Raw genomic sequence first — 19,283 nt, 5'->3', positions numbered from 1 at the left:
TAATGCGCAGATGTTTATTGATTATTAGTAATGTTATTGTTTTTTTGTTGCACACATTTTATATTTTATCATTTGGTTATTTTTTAATTATCATAATGATGTATAAGCCTTGTAAAATAAATAAATAAATGTGTTTGATTGTGCTTTACTTTTAGTTTGTGTATTTCTACTCCTTGTCTGTGCTGGTGTGTGTGTGTGTGTGTGTGTGTGTGTGTTTAATGCTCATGTGTGTGTTTAATGCTTGTGTGTGTGTGTGTTTAATGCTCCTGTGTGTGTGCATGTTTAATGCTTGTGTGTGTGTGTTTAATGCTCATGTGTGTGTGTGTTTAATGCTCATGTGTGTGTGTGTTTAATGCTCATGTGTGTGTGTGTTTATTGTTCGTGTGTGTGTGTCTTTAATACTCATGTGTGTGTGTTTAATGCTTGTGTGTGTGTGTGTTTAGTGTTCGTATGTGTGTGTGTGTGTTTAATGCATGTGTGTGTGTTTAATGCATGTGTGTGTGTGTGTTTGATGCTCTTGTGTGTGTATTTAATGCTTGTATGTGTGTTTAATGCTCGTGTGTGTGTGTTTAATGCTCGTGTGTGTGTGTGTGTTTAATGCTCATGTGCATGTTTAATGCTTGTGTGTGTGTGTGTTTAATGCTCGTGTGAGTGTGTGTTTAATGTTCGTGTGTGTGTGTCTTTAATACTCATGTGTGTGTGTTTAATGCTTGTGTGTGGGTGTGTTTAATGCTTGTGTGTGTGTGTGTGTTTAGTGTTCGTATGTGTGTGTGTGTGTGTGTGTGTTTAATGCGTGTGTGTGTGTGTGTGTTTAATGCTTATGTGTGTGTGTGTGTGTTTAGTGCTCATATGTGTGTGTGTGTGTGTGTGTGTTTAATGCTCATGTGTGTGTTTAATGCTCGTGTGTGTTTAATGCTCATATGTGTGTGTGTGTGTTTAATGCTCATGTGTGTGTTTAATGCTCATATGTGTGTGTGTGTGTGTGTGTGTGTTTAATGCTCGTGTGTGTGCGTGTGTTTAATGCTCATGTGTGTGTTTAATGCTCATATGTGTGTGTGTGTGTGTGTGTGTTTAATGCTCATGTGTGTGTGTGTGTGTGTGTGTGTTTAATGCTCGTGTGTGTGTGTGTTTAATGCTCCTGTGTGTGTGTGTTTGTTAAATGCTCGTGTGTGTGTGTGTTTAATGCTCCTGTGTGTGTGTGTTTGTTAAATGCTCCTGTGTGTGTGTGTGTGTGTAATGCATGTGCGGTTTAATGCTCATGTGTGTGTGTGTGTGTGTTTCATGCTTGTGTGTGTGTTTAATGCTCATGTGTGTGTGTATGTGTTTAATGCTCATATGTGTGTGTGTGTGTGTGTGTTTAATGCTCATATGTGTGTGTGTGTGTGTGTTTAATGCTCATATGTGTGTGTGTGTGTGTTTAATACTTGTGTGTGTGTGTGTGTGTGTGTTTAATGCTCATGTGTCTTTCCTGTTTATGTTTTTTAATGGTGTTGATGAAACATGAAATCACATCACAGGACGACTTTCAATTTACTTTTAAAACTTCCGTAAAAATCTTTATTATCAGGAAACATCAGCTAACGTAACAGTGGATCTACGTCGTGACGTAAACACATGAATCAACTAATGACAAGGTGACATCTACGGAACTGTGGTGTGAGGGTGTAGAAGAGTGGTTTAGTAAATACATCATGACTAAAGTAATAAAACGTAAAAACGTGCCTGTTGGAGCACCTGACGTTCAACAGTAAGAACTGATTTAGTGATTTTCAGGTCACAAATGTCTCGTCTACGTTCAAACCGGACGGAAGTATTTCATTTTTGACATCTACGTTAGGTACGCTATGGTTTTATTCATTCATTCATTCATCTTTAACCGCTTATCCTGGGGTCGGGGTCGCGGGGGGGCTGGAGCCGATCCCAGCTGACATCGGGCGTGAGGCGGGGTCCACCCTGGACAGGACGCCAGTCTATCACAGGACACATAGAGACGAACAGAGACAGACAACCATTCACACCTACGGGTGATTTAGAGTCATCAATGAACGCTATGGTTTTATGTACAAGTTAACAGTTTAAACGGAGACGTCTTGATGTAGTTTGACCTGTAAATCACCACCTCAGTGCCTGCAGGATGATGAATGAACACTGGGACCCCGTGATTGTAAATGGGGTGAAATAGCACCAATATTTAGAAACAATACACAGGAAATGTAGCAGGAACAGAACCTCAAGCATAAAGGATAAAGCTGGTGATATTCTATGTTTTTCTTATTGTCAACAAATCCCATTAAAGACCAAAACCAGCAGTGTGTTCATCTGACTTCCTGTCTGTGGCGGAGGACATTGGTTCCTACTAAAATACTTAAAAACAGGCTCAGTCATTTCTAAAACAGCTGGTCACTGTCGTTGTTCGCAAATGTCACTCAAACGGGAGGATAGACTGCATTTGCTGGGGACTATTTGGGATTTTGGATATTTTAAGCAACGCATTAATCCAGCAGGAAGTCGGTGGATTGTTACTCCAGGTAGGGAATGAGTCCTGACCCCAAGTGAAGGAGTTCAAGTACCTCGGGATCTGGTTCACGAGTGAGGGGACGATGGAGCGTGAGTTTGGCCGGAGAATCGGAGCAGCGGGGGCGGAGCTGCAGTCGCTCTACCGCACCGTTGTGACCAAAAGAGAACTGAGGAAGACAAAGCTCTGGATCTACCGCTCAGTCCTGGTTCCTACCCTCACCTATGGTCCTGAAAGCTGGGTCAGGACCCAAAGAACCAGGTCGCGGGTACAAGCGGCCGAAATGGGGAAGACCCAGGAACAGGTGGAGAGATTAGATCTCCACACTGGCCTGGGAACGCCTCAGGATCCCCCAGTTAGAGCTGGTTAATGTGGCCCAGGAAAGGGAAGTTTGGGGTCCCCTGCTAAAGCTGCTGCCCCCGAGACCTGACCCCAGATAAGCGGTTGAATATGAAATGAGATGAGATGAGATGGTGCTATCCTGAGTATTCAGGGTATGCTCACTGTTCGTACCTATAGCTGCAAAAATGAACGCAGTATTTCATTCCTATACAACCTCCACAACTGTGAGTCAGGATGCGTAGGGTTGCCTTGAAGGAGGAAGTCATGTAAAATAGTATGAAGAGCGAAGGAGTTGTGGAGGAGGTTGCGGTTGGAGGATCGTCAACAAACACACCTATCGGAGTCGCAGGCGGCTGGAGCTGATCTCAGCTGACATTGGGTGTGAGGCGGGGAACACCCTGGACAGGGTAGAGACGGACACAAACAGCGACAGACAGCCGTTCACACTCACATTCCCACCTACGGGCAATTTAGAGTCATCAATTTACCTAACACGCATGTCTTTGGACTGTGGGAGGAAGCCGGAGAACCCGGAGAAAACCCACGCAGTGTGCTGTGAGGCGACAGTGCTAACCACCACACCACCATGCCAACCCGGAAAATATAATAAATAGTAAGAACATTGGTCTTTCAATGGGATTTGTTGACAGTAAGAATAGCACCAGACTTATCCTTTAAGACACATTTTATTCTGACTTTTCAACAGTCATGAGGAACGCTTTAGTGTTAGTTGCCCAATGAAAACAGTAGTAATGTGAGACAAGACAAATGATCCAAACATCACACACGAGGAGGATTCAGATCCTCGTCCCCATGATGTGATATGAGCGAGATGTCACTTCACGAGGTTGGATGATGTTCGGTGAGATGAGGTGGCTCAGAGAGGAGGGTGGAGGGTCAGTTCTTGCTGGTTATGAGGGATTGGTACAGCGGCTTCACCACAATATGGAGGAAGAGGGAGCTATCGATGAGGTATTCAGACGTCCGGCGGTAAAGGTCGGCTTCGGCCAAGAAATCCCCGTTTTCTTCCGTGCTCTGGTGGAAGTTGTAGACGTGTTTCACCACCACCTTCCCTTGCTGCTGAGCCATCACGATCACCGTCTTCTGGAAGTTCACCCCGGCGAAATCTGCGCTGGACGTGGCCGGTGTGATGATGATGCGAGGGCGCCCTCCATCTACGCGTGTAGGCTGCATGGCGCCCGTCTCCGTGTACATCGGCCTCATGGTGAGGGGTAACCAGCGCGGTGAGAACAGGGCATTCCATGTCACCCGCTTGCTGGAGTCGTGACCGCTGGGCCCCAGCTGGGTCTGGAAGCTGGTGCTGCGGTCGTCTCGTGAGGGGTTGCTGATGATCCAGAGCGCCCCCCACGCTGACGACAGGTAGTTCCTGGGCATGAAGAGGCTGCAGTTCACGTCAAAGTATTTGGCCATGTGCAGAGGCGACGCAGAGTGAAACTGATAGGACATGTACAGCAAGTCTCGCACCGACTCCTGATAGCGAGCCAGGATTGCGGACTGGGTCTGCAGGCGGAAGAGGTCCTGCGGCGGCATCATGGCGTAACGCACAGCTCTCAATGCGTTCTCTGCCGTCAGACCGTCGGGCTCATTCCGGATAATCCAGGCCTCCAGCGCTGCAAAGAGCTCCATCTCACTCTGCAGGATGAGGTCCGAGCGCTGCAGCAGGGACATGAGCAGCTGGCTGCTGATGGTCACCCATTCTCCGCTCTGCATCACCGACGACAGGTTCCAGGCCATGAACTGAAGACAGCTGTCCCTCAGAGTCACATCCCCGGCCAGCACGGCGTACTCGTACCAGCCCGCCACGTGGCCCGAGGAAGAGTCCCGGCCCAGATTCTGAGTCATATACTGGGTGATGCCCTGCTGGAGACCCATCACTTGGTACTTAGTGGCGAGCTTGTGTAAAGGTGTGGCCTGTTCCAGACGCAGAGAAATCTCTCCACAGTACAGATACCTGCTCAGAGAGAGGAAGTAGAAGTTGAGTGTCGGAGCATCTGAAGCACAACATGAACCTCTTTAAACCACTCATGTAGAATAACAACATGCATACAGAATGGGGCCATTCATTTGAGAGATGCAAGAACTTATTTTGGCCACTTTGGGTCAAAAGAACATATTATAACTTATGAAGTGGACATGTTATGGCTAACATGTTAGCAAACAGTCAGTAGTCATGCAGATGGATTTGTTCATGTCCACCTGCTGAATGTTGGCCCTGTTCAGAGCTGCCGTTGAGATGCGTCTTAGGTGATCTGATCCCAAGTGGACTCTGAAGACGAAAGTGGACAACTGACATACTTGATGTCAACTTCATCACTCAAGGAGCATGTTAATGTCAGGTCTGATGAGGGTTTATCCAATATTCACTCTCCTTTTAGCTCTGTTTGGTCTCCACTAACTCCTGAACTCCTACAAACAATGAAAGACGATCTAGAAAAGAAACACTAAAGTGGCGTTGCATTCTCACTTTTTATTCCACGTTTAGTCGAGCGTCTTTGGCGGGAAATCTGTGTGCAACAGGTGACGCAAACTTTGTGAAACTGGATGTAGTGTACATGCACCCAGAGCTAGTGCATGCTGGGAAACGTCCTTCTCCTTCTCTTCTTAACAGCGGAGAAGCAGGACGCCGTACAGTGAGACAGGGATCTGCAGCACGGTCTGCAGCCTCCCACCGCCTCGGCTCCACCCAGGACACTTGAACGTCCCACTGATGGAAACAGTCCCACGTGTTTGTTGTTGTTTACCTGAACTCTGCACACGGATGCTACAGAAACACGTGAGCCGGCGTGAGCAGATCAGAGCTCACTTTAGTGTTTTTACCTTTACACGCAAACACACCGCTGGAGCAGATCAGAGCTCACTTTAGTGTTTTTACCTTTACACGCAAACACAACGCCGGAGCAGATCAGAGCTCACTTTAGTGTTTTTACCTTTACAGGCAAACACGACGCTGGAGCAGATCAGAGCTCACTTTAGTGTTTTTACCTTTACACGCAAACACAATGCTGGAGCCTTTTTAACATTTACACTCTGGAGGGGGGTTTACCTTTTTTTGTGTTTTTGAGCCCCAAAAAATGCTGTCATCGTCCAAACAAAAGGCACATCCAATCAAATATGTTGTTGTTTTCACCCGGGAGCGTTGTCGTGTAAACAGGGCCTTAGGGCGCACTCACACTGTCCTTCCACACCGGGCCAAAACAGGTTTTTCGGGTCAAGCCTAGTGCGTTTGACCAGTGTCAGTGCAACCACTCCGCGCATAACTGCGCTCAGCTGGCCGTCCACGGTCCGTTTGAATGAGGTGGGCTTTAGTAAAGCACGTTTGCACATGTACGAGCACGAGCGTGCGCACGTGTACGAGCACGAGGCCTACGGCGGTTCTGAGGTCATTTTCTGTGCGTCTGTTGGGACGTAGAAAAAAGAAGGAGGGACCATGCGCGGACATTTCAAACAATGGCGGTGAAAGGTTCACGTTGGTGTGATGCGGAGGTGGAGTGTTTACTGCAGATTTGGTCGATGAAAAGATTCAAAAACAGTCGACAAGACGCACAAAAACTCCGAGGTCTACGGAAAGATCTGGAAACAAAGCCACGCATCGCCATGACGTCATCAATGTGAGTGACGTGTTACGGCGTGATGACGTATAGGCAGCAAGAAGCATTCTCCGAGGCCCAGGTAGTGTGAGTACAAACGGGCCTGGAGGGGGGACGAGGACCCTAAAGCACGGGGCACGGGACGGAGGAACAGTGGGAGGGCGCCCTTAGTCTGCCATTCGGTTCTTGACGTTTATCGTACAGTGGGTTTATTTGAGCTTGTTTTCTTCTGGAGACTGAACCGAACAGGAACTGTGCTGTTAAACCAACACAAAGAGCTAAAAGAAGCTGGAAAACCTTATACAGCTGCAAGAATGGTAATCAGTCATTTGGTGCATTGATTCATTGACTCATCGTGGTCTTAAGTAAACTCTAAGCAGCTCCTTTCTGTAAGTCCCCATTGAAAAACTCTTGTTCTGTGAGCAGCTCCAGTCTGGCAGGTGGCAGGTTCACCGGGGGTCAGGTTTTCATCGACCTCATTAGTGTTTTGAGATTAAAAATAGATTTAGTTATTGATTGTCGCAGCACAGGCTCCTCCGTGTCTTACTGCTTCACCACAGGAGCTGCTATTGAGCAACGCAGCAGTTCTCTGATTGGTCAATTTGTTTTCTGCTGGACTCATTGATTGTTGGGGCTGCAGTTGCGGAGTTCATCCCTCTAGAGGGCATGATAACTCAATCAAAGAGGGGGAAGCGGAGGGTGGAAGTGGCTCTTATGTGCTGCGTTTCAGTAGTTTCATAACACGCCCTTCTTCACTTCCTGAGCTGCAGGAAACTGGGCGGGTGGAGGAGCGGGTTGTGAAATGGAATAATTCTGCCCTCGTTCAGCCCAAACTGTCACGGATCCACCACCAGGTGTAGTTTGAGTGCATTAATGCTTCTTACTAATAATCAGAATTTGCTTCAGACACATTTATATGAGATATGAAGGTGTTTTCGACGGACACGTCTGCACCGTCAGCACTTTGTAAACAGCTGCATCATCTTTGATTCAGAAACTTCTGTCTGTGATCTGTAGCGTCATCATTATTATTATTGCTCTGAAATGTTGCAAAATAACATTTAATGCTGAGAAGAAAACACACACGTATAGATATATAAACTAAAATAAGTCAACTAAATATTTACTGCAACACCCCAAGTGAAGGAGTTCAAGGACCTCAGGATCTTGTTCACGAGTGAGGGGACGATGGAGCGTGAGTTTGGCCGGAGAATCGGAGCAGCGTGGGCGGAGCTGCAGTCGCTCTACCGCACCGTTGTGACGAAAAGAGAGCTGAGGAAGGCAAAGCTCTGGATCTACCGCTCAGTCCTGGTTCCTACCCTCACCTGTGGTCCTGAAAGCTGGGTCAGGACCCAAAGAACCAGGTCCAGGTCCAAGCGTCTGAAATGTGTTTCCTCAGGAGGGGGTCTGGAGTCTCCCTTAGAGAGAGGGGGAGAAGTTCAGCATCCGTGAGGAACTCGGAGTAGAGCCGCTGCTCCTTTGTGTTGAAAGGAGCCAGTTGAGGTGGTTCAGGATCATCTGGTACGGATGAACCCTGGGCGCCTCCCTAGGGAGGTGTTCCAGGCACGTCCAGCTGGGAGGAGGCCTCGGGGAAGACCCAGGACCAGGTGGAGAGATTAGATCTCCACACTGGCCTGGGAACGCCTCAGGATCCCCCAGTTAGAGCTGGTTAATGTGGCCCGGGAAAGGGAAGTTTGGGGTCCCCTGCTAAAGCTGCTGCCCCCGAGACCCGACCCCGGATAAGAGGCTGAAGATGAGATGAGATGAACAGGTCAAGGCACCGAACCCCCAACTGCTCAGGGCGCGGATCCATTGGCAGCCCCCTCGCTCTGACATCTCTCCATTAATTGCATGTCTAAAGGTCCTGTTTGTGCATGTGTGTGTGCAACCTGAATAATAAAAGAGTGAAAAAAATGAATTTCCCCTTGCGGGATTAATAAACTTCTTCATTTTTCCTTCAAACATGAAGCATGAATGAGATTTTCTTCAGAAACGATCGGATAAACAGGAGAACGGCCGACACGTGAAAGAAAACAGACTCATGATCAGATATTACTGATGATTGTTGAAAACTGAAACTATAAAACATGTCGGACAGTTAAGAGTTTTAATGACGATGAAAGAAAAGCAGATTATTCTTCTTTAGTGCTGAGTAATCACAGAGTTTTAAGCCCATTACTGCCTCCGACCCATGGATGAATTCACTTCCACCAAATGCCAAACTGCAGTGCATTGTGGGTGATATCCACCCCTGGAGTGACCATGGTTGTTCACGCCCCTGAGGGTCGATCTCACCAAGTTACCTTCAGGTTTTCAGACGATTTGAACGACATTGGCGGTGGGTATCTGAGGGTGAGTGAGCGAGGGCGTGTTGACCCGATACTGAAACATCAATAACGCGTGACATCTCCTCACCTGATGAACTTGTCGAACACGGCAGCGCAGTCGGAGCTCTCTTTCAGGACCAGCGTGCTGCTGTTGCGGCCCAGCAGGAGCTCCTCAAACACGGGGCTCTGCAGGGAGAGCACCAGCGCGTGAGCCTGGATCACCTTCACCTCGTCCGCACTGGGCGTCTCCACCCTGAGCGAAACGTCACTGCCATTGCCCTGGATCAGCAGGGCCTCCAGACGCTGCACCAGGGTCAGAGAGTGGCTGATGGTGTCCCCGCCGCCGCCGCCGCCACTTCCGTCCTGGGACATGTCAACTTTTAGCATGCCTGGTGGAAGGGAAGAGACGGGGAGATACGTTAACCTGCTGTTAAGAAGAAGAAATACACACACATGGACCTGTATACATGCAATTAATGGAGAGATGCCCCGAGCAGTTGGGGGTTCAGTGCCTTGCACAACAGTGCCCAGGAGATGAACTGGCACCTCTCCAGCCACCAGTCCACGCTCCATTCCTCCTGTTCCCAGCCGAGTCACATATGGACTGAGCTATTGCCCCCCCCCCAAGACGTGACGTAACACCCTTTGAAGAGCCCCGTATTTCTATGACGCAGCAGCGACGTGTTCCCCGTTGTTTGAACGTATCTGAGTTTTGGAAAACCCCGTAATTGTCATTTCACCTCTTTCTTATGGATAATAAAAAGGCGTCTAACCGACCAAAGAGGTGATCCTAATTCTTCACGCGTTCGGCCGTTGTTGCACTCGGGAGAACAGTTACTGGATGAGAAAGTGTGATTTCTTTCACGGCTGTCTTCATAACCACGTGCAAACCGTGTGTTTCCTATAAAACGCTGCTGACACTGAGATAAATAAACGAAAATTCATTGATTCATTGACAGTGACATCAAACTCTAAGCTCTACCAGGGCCGGACACATCTTAAAGGGGACCCTGGGGCCAAAATGAGCAGTGACGCCCTCCACTGTGTGAACTGTATCCGTCAAAGTATGATTTCCAGGTCCGAGCCTCGTGTTTCTCCAACGCCGCAGTGCCGTGTGCCGCGTTGTTTGAACAGAAACAACGTATTTGTCATTTGACCTTATGGGTGAAAAAGACGTGTAACTGATGAAAGAGGGGATCCTCATTGTTCACATGTTCGGTCGTTGTTGTCTGCTTTGATTCAACGGAGCGTTTGGACCCGGAACTCTTATTTTGAAAGGGTGTTACATGAGACTGAACAGCCAGAAAGGATTTGAAAACGATTTAAATGCAGAGGTGTAAAAAGCAAACAGCAGCAGTTGCGTGTCAGTTATTTACGGGGGCAGAGAGCCGGGCAGTGTCACCCAGTTCGCTGCCATTGATCGGCCCGGCTGCACACGCCGTCTGGATAATGAGGGATTGTGGGTCACGTTTAATTAAAGCTTTGTTTCAGCTGAGGCGGTCGTAGCGCACCACCCCTCCTCCGCCTCCTCACTCTGCTAATACACTGAACTGAGCCTTGATTCATGTTTGCAAAGTACGGTGACTCGTTCTGATGCTTCATAAATATTTGCCACTTCCTGTCCCGCTGATAAAAACGCAACACGACGCAAAGTCAGATGAGGGCCGTGGTGTCCCCTTTAGATCACAGCCGGGCCTGAGGACTCTTCCTGGTGCCGCCCGTTCACACATCAGGAGGGTTTCAGTCCCACATCTCTGTGTTTGGGGGAAAAATTTCCCCTCTGTGGGAAAAGTTGCTCACTATGTTTCACTGAATCTGTAATCTCTTCTAACCTGGTGTCTAGGTTCAGCGACCTACCCCTGAAAAATAAAAACTCCCTAAACCACATTGTGAGGTGGGCTAGAGGGCTGATCGGAGAGCCACAGCTGGACCTGGAATCCCTACACAGCAGGCAGCTACAGAGGCTCGTTGGGTCAATCTTAGAGGATAGATCCCCCCCACTACACCGCCAATTTCAGCCCCTGCCATCAGGCCGCAGCTACAAAATGGCCGCCTGCAAAACTAAAAGATACAGAGGCAGTTTTGTTCCCTCAGCCGTCATAATATTAAATAACACTTAGGCTTTTAGACTACACACACACACACACACACACACACACACACACTCATTTATCTTACTTATTGACTGCACAGCCTCTTAATGTATTTATATATTTATTACTTATTCTGGCTTAGCTGCGAGAATCTGTTAGGACGACTTTTATTCTGGATTTTATCCCCTGAAATATAAATATATGAGATTTAACCATGTCTCTATGTCTGGAGCACTGTTGCCACTGTTATGTCAATGTCTTCTTGTTTTTTGTCAATGTCATTAATGTCGTCTGTGTGTGTGTGTGTGTGTGTAAGCAGCCTACTCTTTTTAACTGCAACAAAATCTATCCTTGGGTACAATAAAAGTTACCTTACCTTACCTTAATGAAGGAAGATCTTATCTCAAAGTTGTCACTGAGGTCTAAAGACTGAAGGAAGGGCGATGTTTAAATATTTAAAGGTCAGTTCATCCGATAAATAAAGAGAATAAAGTTCAGATATTCTGAGAATGAAGATGTGAAAGAGTTTTACTCGTCAAATAAGTGACGATATAATCTGAAATTCACCAATAAGCACCTTTAGAGGTGATTTAGAGGGGGACGGAGGGGGGTTGTTTCACTTTTTCTTAAAGGGCCTTTGAAGATATAATAAATAATATATAGTAATATATATTAATAATTTACATTTAGCATCAATTGGATATTGATATAGCCCTGTATGTTGTTCCCATACAACTAAACTGCATTCTCAGTTACGTCTCGGGGGAAACGCACTGTGATTATGTCTGTTTTTGATATTTCACGAATATATTTCTAATCAAAGTCCATGTGGGGAGGACGCGTGGAAACAAACACGTGACTCTCCCGCAGACAAACAGAACTTATCAGATAACCTACTTAACATACATCAGGTAACACACGTAACTTACACATAACTTACGTCAAATACGTAACACACTTAACTTATATGTTACAAACATCAATGTAACATAATTATATGTCTTATTTGTACTTGTACGCTGATTTTAATGTGCATGCTTTTCAGTTTGAAATGTTTCATCACGCATCGGTTTGATGACAATAAAATACACTAACATGCTCAACTTTCATCACGTACGTAACACAAACGTACTCGTTTTAACCCAAACCGTGATCTTCTCCTAACCAAGACACTTTGTTTCTAGCACAACGTTAAGCACGTGCTGCGTGCAAGAGTTTCACGATGTGCGTCCGTCTCTGCGACGAGAAAATATATTTTGGTTGGGAACATCATATTTTTTAGGAGAAAGGTTTGGATACAGAGACTGAACCATCATCTGCATAAAACATTACACACCTCGATATGTAATGTTAGTATGAACGATGTAACTGTTTAAAGGTAAATTCAATTCAATTCAAATATAAATCAAGTGGCAAAGAAATTTAAATTGAAAAATTCTTTCTTGAAACATGCAGATTACCCTCCTCCGTCCCTTAAAAATTAAAAACTTCCTTTATTGTATTCAACAAAGTCAGGGGTGCAGATCCGATCCCCCATATGTACCTAAACCAAGCCACCATAATACTGAACTGTTATATTAGTAAATCATCATTTATTTAACTGTTATATTCGTAAATCATCATTTATTTAACTGTTATATTAGTAAATCATCATTTTAAGGGTCTTTAAGCGTCATGTAAAGTCTCCTCAGCCCCAGTCCTTCTCTCCATCCTCCTTTTCCCCAGTGTAGGAATCTACTTTCTGCAGGATTCGTTGAAATGAATGAATATGAAAATATAAAAACCCTTTTTTAAAGCGTCTGTGTAAGAAACCCCCGTCCGTGTGTGTTGTAGAGGAGCAGAGATGAACGTGGAGTCAGAAATATGTTATTTTATCCATTATTTCAATAATTTCTGTTTAGACGTGAATCTAAAATGTGAAGTCTGAAAACACATTTGTTCAATTTTGAATCATTTAGGTTATCTTTAAGGGGGGGGGGGGGGGTTCGTGTTGGTTATAAATCGGGGGGGACATGCCCTCCGAGGTCTGCACCCGTGCACAAGTACTGAAAATTATACACAGTCTTCGTTTTCATGCAGAGGAATCCACCAGTAGTTTTTAACGCTGATTCACAGCAGCACCCCCTCTGACCCCCCCCCCCAGGATCATCACACTACAACAACACGATGAGGGCTGAACACTCACCTGCAGCCGCGGCCCCCAGGTGCAGACACAGAGCCAAACACAGCATCCCAGCATGCACTTCATCAACTTGCTTCACCATCTTGTCTCAGTCTTCCTGCGTTCGTCCGTCCGTTCGTTCGTTCGTCCGTCCTCACTACTTTCACTCTGCTGTGGTGGACGAGGGGGTCTGTGTCTGAATGTGGGACAGGGGTTCTCCTCGGCACATCCGGCCCACCGACACACACACACACACACGCACACACACACACACACACACAGAACCTCATCGATTGGTGGGTGGAAACAGGCCTGGGTTGTTTCCATGACTACCACTTTGATTCTGACTTTCCTATCCTTGGGTATTAAAGCTCGCTGCTGCATGACATTGATTCAGCGAGGACGCCTCTCAGACAGCGGTGGAGCGGGAGACACTGTGATGTTAAAACACACAATGTGATCTAACTGCAGGTCTGAGTCCTTAGACTTTATTTCAACCTGTTTAACTGTTACAATCAGGGATATGTGCGAGCGCCAAGGCTTGATCATGAACTGCCAGGGTGAAGAATTCAGCCACATGTTGTTATCATGGATGCATTAGTGAACAGACACAGGGACCATAAAGTCAGGGGCACTGACTCATAAGATGTTGCTAAAAAAACACACACGTAATGATCCCAAAGAGATGCCGAATGACCACAAGTTTACACAAAACGACCACTTAGAGACAAAACTGCAGCATAGACGCACAAAATGGTTTTCAAAAGATGCAAAAACACCACAAAAAGATGCAAAAATACTTAAAATAGATGCAAAACCACCACAAAAAGATGCAAAATGATTAAAAATAGATGCAAAACCACCACAAAAAGATGCAAAATGACTAGAAATAGATGCAAAACCAGCACAAAAGATGCAAAATGATTAAAAATAGATGCAAAACCAGCACAAAAAGATGCAAAATGACTAGAAATAGATGCAAAACCACCACAAAAAGATGCAAAATGACTAAAAACAGATGCAAAACAACCACAAAAAGATTCAAAATGATTAAAAATAGATGCAAAACCACCACAAAAAGATGCAAAATGACTAAAAATAGATGCAAAACCACCACAAAAAGATGCAAAATGGCTACGAAAAGATGCAAAATGACTAAAAATAGATGCAAAACCACCACAAAAAGATGCAAAACCAACACAAAAAGATGCAAAACCACCACAAAAAGATGCAAAATGACTAAAAATAGATGAAAAACCACCACAAAAAGATGCAAAACCAACACAATAAGATGCAAAACCACCACAAAAAGATGCAAAATGACTAAAAATAGATGCAAAACCACCACAAAGAAAACGGCAGTGATGTTCCTATGTAGACAGAGTGGGGGGGCTCTTCCATGTCTGTGCCCAGGGGCCCGTTGTCTCAGAGTCCGTCCATGGCGTTATGTGTGTCAGTGTGTTCACCCAGTTGCGAGCGTGTGCGTGACACAGCAGCACGAGCGATTTTTGCACAGCTTCAGGCGTCAGCACGCTTCATCAGAGGGGGAGTCAGTGATACGATCGATATCCCCCTCTTCATGATATTCACGCAAACCCTCAAACATGATGTCAGTGTTGGTGACCTCAGCCTGTGTGTGTGTGTGTGTGTGTGTGTGTGTGTGTGTGTGTGTGGATCATGTGTGGGTCACAGTCGATGGATGAGTTCTCGTGTACCAGTGTGATCCCTGTGTCTGGGTGTCAGCCAACAGGTCGGTCGTTCAGTGGTCTTCAATGTGCACAGAAAGTGTGTGTGTGTGTGTTTGTGTGCAGAGTTGAACGTCAAATATTTAGAATCTTTATTTAAAAGCTGGATTTAAAAAAGAAGAAGAAGAAGAAGAATTCACCCACGGGCGTTTTGAGGGGAACAGAAATAAAGTGTTTTTCCATAAAAAATATATATTTGGTCTCTATTTCACATGTTTGACGATGACTTCCTGTCCCCCGTTGTGTTTCCATAGTAGCAGCCAATAGCGTTGGGCGTTGCCGGTTGCCAGGGTTGCCTGTTGTTGGGTGCAGCTACTGTAGGCTGGCACTGGGTGAAATGGAGTTAGCCAATCCTGCAGCTGCTTGGGAGCCTCAGTGAAGGGGGCGTTCTTTGTCCCAGCAGCTGAGTGAGCGGAGACGGGCAACAACCAGAGTCACTATAGGCCGAGCATTCACTCCATGGACTGAGAGAAAGGAGAGGAACGGGATTCAAACACACGCCCACATGGCTACGCTGCTCCTGGATGCTAACATCACTTTCATCTGCACTTAGCTGGAACGGGACGGGTTCAAACAGGCTCAAGAGCAAACGTCAGTGAGGACGACCGTGCAGCTGATCGGTCTGTGTCTGATCTGGTTTTGCAGGACCATGATGTCAGTGTTGGTGACCTCAGCCTGTGTGCACGTGTGTGTGTGTGTGTGTGTGTGTGAGTGTGTGTGTGTGTGTGTGTGTTTGTCTGTGTTTCTGTGTGTGCATGAGTGTGTGTGTGTGTGTGTGCAATCCTGTCAGTTGTATTCACACGTCACGTCCACTGGAGGGCAGACTCACAGCATCTGAGCAGCCGTCACAGAGAGGAACATGATTCTCATACAGAGACAAACATATGAGACGACTGCAGCTCAAGGTTTTCTCTCTTTAAGAACGTCTTTATTAGCAGCACTTGGGGGTTCGGTGCCTCGTTCAACAGCACCTCGGCTGTTGATCCCCAGCTCCAGACAAAGACAGAGACAGACACACTTCCAGTAACTATAATAATATCTATAGTGATGTGAATATGACTTATTAACACAGCAGAATAGTAGAAACAAGCACAGCTAAGGTGATAGATTATAACAGCAGCAGGAAGCGTCACGCAGGACCACGGCAGCAGGCACCACCACTATCAGCAGAGACCTGCACACACAGGACCACTTCAGCAGGCACCACCACCATCAGCAGAGACCTACACACACACAGGACCACGGCAGCAGGCCCCACCACCATCAGCAGAGACCTGCACACAGGACCACGGCAGCAGGCACCACCACCATCAGCAGAGACCTGCACACACAGGACCACGGCAGCAGGCACCACCACCATCAGCAGAGACCTGCACACAGGACCACGGCAGCAGGCACCACCACCATCAGCAGAGACCTGCACACAGGACCACGGCAGCAGGCACCACCACCATCAGCAGAGACCTGCACATAGGACCACGGCAGCAGGCACCACCACCATCTGCAGAGACCTGCACACAGGACCACGGCAGCAGGCACCACCACCATCAGCAGAGACCTGCACACAGGACCACGGCAGCAGGCACCACCACCATCAGCAGAGACCTGCACACAGGACCACGGCAGCAGGCACCACCACCATCAGCAGAGACCTACACACAGGACCACGGCAGCAGGCACCACCACCATCAGCAGAGACCTGCACACAGGACCACGGCAGCAGGCACCACCACCATCAGCAGAGACCTGCACACAGGACCACGGCAGCAGGCACCACCACCATCAGCAGAGACCTGAGAGATGACAAAACACAAACAACTCCGGGGAAGAAGTTGAATTAGTAACATGCACTGATGAGACATGAATGATACAGAGAGGAGAGAAGCTGTTACGGTGGAGAGTAACCTAAAAAATGCAGGACAGTGGCTCTCTAGGACCTGAACTGTCCACCCCTGGATTAGATGGTATGTAGATGTCCACCATCAGTGTGAACATGTGAATGTGACATGTAGTGTGAAAGCACCTCGAGTAGTCAGAAGACTAGAAAGGCGCTTTATGAGTACAAGTCCATTTATCAAAGATTGAGCACGCAGTCCTGCTGAGTGTGTGTCCGCCCGGGGGATGAAGTAACCGTGTTTGCGCGGAGAGCTGCTCGTGTTACAGCCACTGAGACTCCTGCAGCCTCTTGAAAGCTGCACAGAGGGACAGTTTTTCAGAGCTGAGGTTCTGGCTGGTGTCCAGACCCAGGTGACCTGTGACAGGAGCTCTGCCTCGCCATCAGTTTATCTCCCCGCTGCAGCTCCATTAGCTCTTCCCTCCCCACCCCCCCCAGCTGCAGAAGAACATTCGTTTGCAGTGGCAGTGTTTGTGTGGGATGATCCGACCGTAGGCAGATAGAAATCGACTCCTGTGTTCAGTGAACCTGAGTTGCCAATAGACTGTGCAGGCGTGAAATTGGCTCCGTGAGTTATGCATCCTCTAAAGAGATGGTCATTATATATTTGAAAATGACCTCCCCGGTGTAAACACAAATTGTGTAATCAGAGGCGGAAAGCATCTGAGTACATTTATTCAAGTCTAGTAAATATTTGAGTTCATGTTATTTCGGTTTCAGGCGACTTTCAAGAAGCTTTTCTCAGAAACAGGATGTGAGACAATCTTGTAATCGCTCAAAGTGTTTCATAACATTTGAATTCCTTCGGTTAAAGTCTTCTGTCTCTGTCTCTAAAATGTTTGACATGGACTATCTGGGTGTTCAGTCTGATGTAACACCCTTTCAAAATAAGATTTCTGGGTCCAAATGCTCCGTTGAAACAAAACAGACACAACGGCTGAACATGTGAACCATTACGATCACCTCTTTGGTCAGTTAGACGTCTTTGTCATCCATGAGAAAGAGGTAAAATGACAATTACGTTGTTTTTAAAAAACTCAGATCTGTTCAAACTACGGGGAACACGTTACTGCGAGGCTCGGACCGGCTTAGATCCGGCTTGGACCCGGAAATCATATTTTGAAAGGGCGTCGTAACAGCCAGATACTGACTTGTATCGATCAAAGTTCGTCACTTCAGAGGTGTTCTCGCATTCCTCTCCTGAAGGAGGCGATGTCTGAGCACTTCTCTGAAATCTGACAATCAAACGGATCTGACGCTTACAAGCTAACAAGCTAACATGCGACAGAAACTAATAAAAGAGGCTAACTACACTTAGCATTCTGATACATCTGCTCGTCGTCAAAATCCTCATCTTCTGACTGATGCACAAGACTCAAACTGAATCTCTCGTGCACTGCTCTTTCACTGCTCAACCTAACACACTCTTTCCACGACCACTTCATAGTGAGCTAGCGCTACTTTCAAGCCTGCCGGTGTTAATGGCCCTGGGCTAGTCTTTATAAAAAATGGACGTAGCATCTCGGTTGTGGTCCGTTCTCTCAACTTGATCCAATCGTCCTCGTCTACAGGAGTCTCCATCTGTCAGACTTTGACGCCGCTTCATTTCCTCTGACCAAAAAAGGGCATGTATGTGACGTTGGGGGGAGGGGCGTACGTCCATGTGGCTGACGTTTACCCCCGAGGAGAAGTGAGGGCCAGAGGCTAGCTGTCACTCAAGAGGCCACGCCCCTAATTATACATCAACTTTAACCTCCAATAAAATAAAAACTAGCCCCTCCCCCTCAGTGTTGTCATGGAGACATGAGCTAAACACACAGACTAGAATGTTCTTTTGTCCTTAAACAGGTTTAATGATGCTGTGTAAACGGCCTGTTTAACATGGGGCTCAATGAGAAACTGCTCTGTTATGAAACCTGACCCTAGTGGACACTCAGAGAACTGACGCTTTTTAACACTTCTGTAGTGGATCAACCAGGAAGTAGCTGTTGATCGGGGCTAGGCTACAAACCAGGAGAACAATAACCATTTACCTTTCCACTGTCACTGTGATAATCGTTTTTCTGGGTTCTTCAACGCTAATGAGAAACGAGCTGTCGCACACATCTACGCCCAGAGGCTCTTGACACCGCCTCAGGCCACGGTTGCCCCCGGATAAACGGTGGGCCATATTTGCAAACTGGGCCTGACATGGTCCGACCACAGCGCGATCTAAAACCGGAAATGACAATGGGAAAGTGTCTGGCTTCAGCACGCACCAAGCATTTGATGCAGTAGGGGAAAAGCAGCAAATGAGAGAAATGAGAAAGAGTGGATGGGCTTCTGGCGCCTTTTCAGAGTTTTTTTTTTACTTTTTATGTGGGAAACCATGTTAAACACATCATAGCAGAGCAATTTTACATACTTGAAGGGATAGGGCTGGTGTTATATATGTAAGGCACACACTCTGGGTTGTCTAAGGTGACTCCTTTCCTTCATAGGGAGAAAATCTGATTTCTGTGGGCCGTGGTGATGAATATCAACTCTTAAAACCTCATACGTAGCTTGATCCTTATTTATTCCCTTGGCATCATGTGCCCTTAATCTAATAGGTCTGAT

The 19,283-nt window shown here is 46.7% G+C and overlaps 1 protein-coding gene across 1 annotated transcript; it reads right to left on the bottom strand.

The window, feature by feature from the left end:
- Positions 1-3,754: 3,754 nt before the first annotated feature.
- btbd17a (BTB (POZ) domain containing 17a) lies at positions 3,755-13,149 on the bottom strand (the record flags this gene model as incomplete). The annotated part of the gene is made up of 3 exons (XM_083932883.1): positions 3,755-4,829; positions 8,881-9,181; positions 13,071-13,149. The coding sequence occupies 3 exons, from the start codon at positions 13,147-13,149 to the stop codon at positions 3,755-3,757; spliced, it is 1,455 nt and encodes a 484-aa protein (XP_083789009.1).
- Positions 13,150-19,283: the final 6,134 nt, after the last annotated feature.

This window comes from Echiichthys vipera (genome assembly GCF_963691815.1).
Source record: "Echiichthys vipera genome assembly, chromosome: 18".
Lineage (NCBI taxonomy): Eukaryota > Metazoa > Chordata > Actinopteri > Perciformes > Trachinidae > Echiichthys > Echiichthys vipera.
The sequence above is the reverse complement of the archived record's forward strand: the minus strand, read 5'-3'. Positions and strand labels throughout refer to the sequence as shown.